At 45.7% G+C, this 6,477-nt stretch overlaps 1 protein-coding gene and 1 long non-coding RNA gene across 2 annotated transcripts in view; both read left to right on the plus strand.

Annotated features, from left to right (window-relative positions):
- The window catches only part of LOC135535259 (uncharacterized), a 10,927-nt gene extending 8,912 nt beyond the window's left edge, over positions 1-2,015 (plus strand). The window contains exon 4 of the long non-coding RNA XR_010454845.1: positions 1,946-2,015. This is a non-coding gene — a long non-coding RNA (uncharacterized LOC135535259). The remainder of the gene's footprint in view (positions 1-1,945) is intronic.
- A 383-nt stretch (positions 2,016-2,398) lies between these two features.
- On the plus strand, positions 2,399-6,028 carry LOC135535260 (tether containing UBX domain for GLUT4-like; the record flags this gene model as incomplete). The annotated part of the gene is made up of 4 exons (XM_064961937.1): positions 2,399-2,482; positions 3,316-3,455; positions 5,703-5,784; positions 5,962-6,028. Coding segments are annotated over exons 1-4 (340 nt in total), but the record flags the coding sequence as incomplete, so codon positions are not given.
- Between the last annotated feature and the right edge of the window lie 449 nt (positions 6,029-6,477).

The raw sequence follows: 6,477 nt of genomic DNA on the forward strand, positions 1-6,477 counted from the left end.
CATGTCCTCAACATGTCCACAACATGTCCTCAACATGTCCTCAACATGTCCACAACATGTCCTCAATATGTCCTCAACATATCCACAACATGTCTCAATATAATCACAACATGTCCTCACGATAACTTTGCTACTGACAACCTTAACATGTCCTCACCATATCCACAACATGTCCCTAACATATCCCCAACCTGTCCCCAACATGCTCCCAACCTGTCCCCAACCTGTCCCCAACATTGTCCTCAACATGTCCTCAACATGTCCTCAACATGTCCTCAACATATCCACAACATGTCCACAACATGTCCTCAACATGTCCACAACATGTCCACAACATGTCCTCAACATGTCCTCAACATATCCACAACATATCCACAACATGTCCTCAACATGTCCTCAACATGTCCTCAACATATCCACAACATGTCCTCAACATGTCCTCAACATGTCCTCAACATATCCACAACATGTCCTCAACATGTCCTCAACATGTCCACAACATATCCACAACATGTCCTCAACATATCCACAACATGTCCTCAACATGTCCTCAACATATCCACAACATGTCCTCAACATGTCCTCAACATATCCTCAACATGTCCTCAACATGTCCTCAACATATCCACAACATGTCCTCAACATGTCCTCAACATGTCACAGCATGTCCATCAACATGTCCTCAACATATCCACAACATGTCCTCAACATATCCTCAACATATCACAACATGTCCACAACATATCCACAACATGTCCTCAACATGTCACAGCATATCACAACATGTCCTCAACATATCCACAGCATGTCCTCAGCATGTCCTCAACATATCCACAACATGTCCACAACATGTCCTCAACATGTCCACAACATATCCACAACATGTCCTCAACATGTCCTCAACATATCCACAACATATCCACAGCATGTCCTCAACATGTCCTCAGCATGTCATCAGACATGTCCTCAACATGTCCTCAACATATCCACAACATGTTCTCAACATGTCCTCAACATGTTCCTTTAAATAGGTTCTAATAGTGTCTAACATGTTCAACATATCCACAACATGTCCACAACATATCCACAACATGTCCTCAACATGTCCTCCAACATGTCCACAACATATCCACAACATGTCCTCAACATATCCACAACATGTCTCAACATGTCCTCAATATATCCACAACATGTCCACAACATGTCCTCAACATGTGTCTATAATATAGTTCTCAATATGTTCCTCAATATATCTCAATATGTTCAATATATTCACAATATATTCAATAATATGTTCAAGATATCTTAAATAAATATGTCTTTAATATGTTCAATATAATTAATAATATGTTCCTTCAACATGTTCCTATGTGTTTCTCCTTTAACATGTCTCAACATGTTCTAATATATTCTCAATATTCATAACATGTCCTCAATATGTCTCCAACATGTCTAATAATATATTCACAAACAGGCCCTTGGTATAATTTCAATATATCCTCAACATGTCTCCTCAACATATCCTCAACATGCCCCCAACACGTCCCCAACATGTCCCCAACATGTCCCCAACATATCCACATCAACATGTCCTCAGCATGTGCCTCAACATGTCCTCAACATGTCCTCAACATGTCCTCAACATGTCCTCAACATATCCTCAACATATCCTCAACATGTCCTCAACATGTCCTCAACATGTCCTCAACATGTCCTCAACATGTCCTCAACATGTCCTCAACATATCCTCAACATGTCCTCAACATATCCTCAACATGTCCTCAACATGTCCTCAACATGTCCTCAACATATCCTCAACATATCCACAACATATCCTCAACATGTCCTCACCATTACAGCAGACATAATGCACTGCCACTGATTGGGAAGGGTGGTGGTGGTGGTGAGTATGTAGATGATGTCATTCCTCTCTGCCGTTCCACAGGTTTTTACTGAAGAAGACCAAATCGCCAGGCAACGCAGACGATGACGGCATGGAGGCTGCTTCCACGGCACAGATCCTGTCTTTAAGGAAACCAAGCTCCCGTTCTTTACCCCCACGACTGGCTTCCCACAACCAGAGCGTGCAGCTGCCTTCCAATCAAAAGAGCCCCGAGGGCTCATTGGATCACAAGGATGCCCCAGTCCCCTGCTGGGCCGTCACAGGCAATACCTCCCTGGCAAACAGGGCTTATGGTTACAACTCAACAAATTGCGGCAATGAAAAGAATGTTCTTTCTGGGGAGCATGAGGAGGAAGAGGGGGATGGAGAGAGTAAGAGACCGACTGAGATCAGTGCGCTTGTCCATCTTTCCTCCTCCTTCCTTCCTTCTCCTTCCGTCCCTTCATCCCTTTCTCTGAGGGGGTCAGAGGCTGGGGGCCGGGGTGAGCGGTAGGAGCATCATCATCATCATCATCATCACTACCATCAATGGTTGGTGGGCCGCCCAAAGCCAAGAAATCTAAACCCAACAACGCCAAGGTGAGACCTCCAGTCCAACCCAACGTCTTTCTCAATGCTCTGTTGATAAGAGTCAAGTACATGTGAATAGATACATGAATGATAGATGGTATGTTCTAGATGTTCTGTTTCTATCTCTCAGCACCAAGCCAGTACCAAACAGGATGACTGGGCCGTGGTAGGAGGTTCTGGTAGGTAACGTTGATGGGGTTGATGTTGTTCTGATGGGCAGAACAGACCATGTCATGAATTGAATGAAACACTTCCTGTTGAGGGTCTCCCCTATTGGTTTATATAGAAACCTAGTCAGACAGATACACATTTCTACTGTTGTCATGTCTACAGCCGTTGAGATGCCTCACCTCTCTCTCTCTCTCTCTCTCTCTGCAGCCGTTGAGATGCCTCACCTCTCTCTCTCTGTCTCCTCTACAGCCGTTGAGATGCCTCACCTCTCTCTCTCTCTCTGTCTCCTCTGCAGCCGTTGAGATGCCTCACCTCTCTCTCTCTCTGTCTCCTCTGCAGCCGTTGAGATGCCTCACCTCTCTCTCTCTCTGTCTCCTCTGCAGCCGTTGAGATGCCTCACCTCTCTCTCTCTCTCTCTCTCTGCAGCCGTTGAGATGCCTCACCTCTCTCTCTCTGTCTCTCTCTACAGCCGTTGAGATGCCTCACGCCAGCTGGTCCTCATCTCCCTCTCTCTCTCTCTGTCTCCTCTGCAGCCGTTGAGATGCCTCACCTCTCTCTCTCTGTCTCCTCTACAGCCGTTGAGATGCCTCACCTCTCTCTCTCTCTCTCTCTGTCTCCTCTGCAGCCGTTGAGATGCCTCACCTCTCTCTCTCTCTCTGTCTCCTCTACAGCCGGTGGACAGGGAACCCCTGATCTACCACATGGACTCTGGGGCGCATCGCTACGGCAACGAACAGGACTTGCCAGACGAGTTCTTTGAGGTGACTGTGGACGACATCCGCAAACGCTTCGCTCAGCTGAAGAGTGAGAGGTGGGACTGAGAGAGAGGAAGAGGAGAGACTGAGAGAGAGGAAGAGGAGAGACTGAGAGAGAGAGGAAGAGGGAGAGACTGAGAGAGGAAGAGGAGAGACTGAGAGAGGAAGGAAGAGGAGAGACTGAGAGAGAGGAGGAAGAGACTGAGAGAGGAAAAGGAGAGACTGAGAGAGAGGAAGAGGAGAGACTGAGAGAGAGGAAGAGGAGAGACTGAGAGAGAGGAAGAGGAGAGACTGAGAGAGAGGAAGAGGAGAGACTGAGAGAGAGAAGAGGAGGGACTGAGAGAGAGGAAGAGGGAGGGACTGAGAGAGAGGAAGAGGGGAGACTGAGAGAGGAAGAGGGAGACTGAGAGGAGGGGAGGTGGGGGAGAGAGGAGTGTTCAAACATGGAAGGAGAGAGAAATGGAGGAAGAGAGAGAAATGAAAAGTGAGAGGTGACACTGGGTAAGAAGGAGAGGGAGGAGAGATGGAGAGAAAGTTGCTTGGGTTTTGATCTGGATAGAGGGAGCGAGAAAGCGACAGTGAGATTGAACCAGGAGAGATGTAGAGACTGAAAAGAGATCTCTCTATTAAAACAACCAAATGGCATTTACATTTACAGTTAGTGAGTCATTTAGCAGACACTCTGATCCAGAGAGACTTACAGTTAGTGAGTCATTTAGCAGACACTCTGATCCAGAGAGACTTCCAGTTAGTGAGTCATTTAGCAGACACTCTGATCCAGAGAGACTTCCAGTTAGTGAGTCATTTAGCAGACACTCTGATCCAGAGCGACTTACATTTAGTGAGTCATTTAGCAGACACTCTGATCCAGAGAGACTTACAGTTAGTGAGTCATTTAGCAGACACTCTGATCCAGAGAGACTTACAGTTAGTGAGTCATTTAGCAGACACTCTGATCCAGAGAGACTTACAGTTAGTGAGTCATTTAGCAGACACTCTGATCCAGAGAGACTTAGTTAGTGAGTCATTTAGCAGACACTCTGATCCAGAGAGACTTACAGTTAGTGGGTCATTTAGCAGACACTCTGATCCAGAGACTTAGTTAGTGAGTCATTTAGCAGACACTCTGATCCAGAGAGACTTACAGTTAGTGAGTCATTTAGCAGACACTCTGATCCAGAGAGACTTAGTTAGTGAGTCATTTAGCAGACACTCTGATCCAGAGAGACTTACAGTTAGTGAGTCATTTAGCAGACACTCTGATCCAGAGAGACGTACAGTTAGTGAGTCATTTAGCAGACACTCTGATCCAGAGAGACTTACAGTTAGTGAGTCATTTATCAGACACTCTGATCCAGAGAGACTTACAGTTAGTGAGTCATTTAGCAGACACTTGATCCAGAGAGACTTACAGTTAGTGAGTCATTTAGCAGACACTCTGATCCAGAGAGACTTACAGTTAGTGAGTCATTTAGCAGACACTCTGATCCAGAGAGACTTACAGTTAGTGAGTCATTTAGCAGACACTCTGATCCAGAGAGACTTGCAGGAGCGGCGAGGGTTAAAGTGCTTTGCTCAAAGGCACATTGACAGATGTTCTTATCTAGGCTGTTTGGGGATTCAAACCAGCGACCTCTCGGTTACTGGCCCAATGCTCTCAACTGCTTGCTACGTGTCATGAGCAGATCTGGGGTCAGTTGTGACATCCTGGATTTAGTGAGTTAGGATAACCCAATGTCATGTATAAACAAAAGTAAGAAGAGCAGATCTGGGGTCAGTTTTGACCTTCTAATGGTTAAGGTCTGAAAGCAGTCAGTTAGGGAACTTCTATATGGGTTTATATATATATACTCAAATTACAGTATGCCAATGACTTAATTAGACGCTTTGGGGAGAGACTGTGGGGAATGCTGGGAAACGTTGCTGTGTGGTATGTGCGTGCGCCTGATTGGTTCTTTACGATGTCTTCTTCAAAAGAGATGTCTGCCTCCCCCTTTCTCTGTGTGACACCACACCAGACAGGTTATCAAGGCTAGAATTATGTTGACCACAGTGATCTAACACACACACACACACACACACACACACACACACACACACACACACACACACACACACACACATCAAAAAGTCAACTGTAAATCATCTCTCTTGCTCTCTCCTCTCTCTCTTTATCTCTCCCTCCTCCAATTCTCCCCTCCCATTTCTCCTCTCCCATCTCTCCTCTCTTCTCTCTTTCTCTCTCCCTCTCCCCTCTCTCTCGTCTTCTCCCTCTCCCCTCTTTCTCTCCTTTCTCCCTTTAGGAGGGTACTAGAGGAGGCTCCTCTGATGACTAAAGCTCTGAGAGAATCTCAGATGAAGGATAAGATGGACAGATACCCCCGAGTGAGTTGTGTGGATGAATGTGTGTTGGCCCGTGTGTGTGTCAGATGCCCTTGAGTTTCTCCTACATTTACATGGAATCGACCACCAACCGGGAGCTGGATGCCAATAGTGATCCTAAATCTGTTACTACAGTAACATTAGCAATATAATAATGTGTGTGTGTGTGTGTGTGTCCAGGTAGTTCTGAGGGTCCAGTTCCCTGACAGATGTGTTCTACAGGGATTCTTCAGACCTCTAGAGACAGGTAGATCTCTCTCTTCCTCTCTCTCTTTCTCTCTCTCCCTCTCTCTCTTTCTCTCTCTCTTTTTTCTCTCTCTTCCTCTCTCCCTTTCTGTCTCCTTGTATTAGGAACTATGTGTTGACTCTAGAGACAGTTAGATCTCTTTCTCTCTCTTTCTCTCTCTCTTTCTCTCTCTCTTTCTCTCTCTCTTCCTCTCTCTCTTTCTCTCTCTTTCTCTTCCTCTCTCTCTTTCTCTCTCTTTCTCTCTCTCTTCCTCTCTCTTTCTCTCTCTTTCTCTCTCTTCCTCTCTTTCTCTCTGTCTTTCTCTCTCTCTTTCTCTCTCTTTCTCTTTCTCTCTCTTTCTCTCTCTTTCTCTCTCTCTTTCTATTTCTCTCTTTCTCTCTCCCCTTCTGTCTCCTTGTATTAGTAACTATGTGTTGACTCTAGAGACAGGTAGTTGATATCTATCTGAC

The sequence above is a fragment of the Oncorhynchus masou genome, unplaced genomic scaffold (genome assembly GCF_036934945.1).
Source record: "Oncorhynchus masou masou isolate Uvic2021 unplaced genomic scaffold, UVic_Omas_1.1 unplaced_scaffold_4670, whole genome shotgun sequence".
NCBI lineage: Eukaryota > Metazoa > Chordata > Actinopteri > Salmoniformes > Salmonidae > Oncorhynchus > Oncorhynchus masou.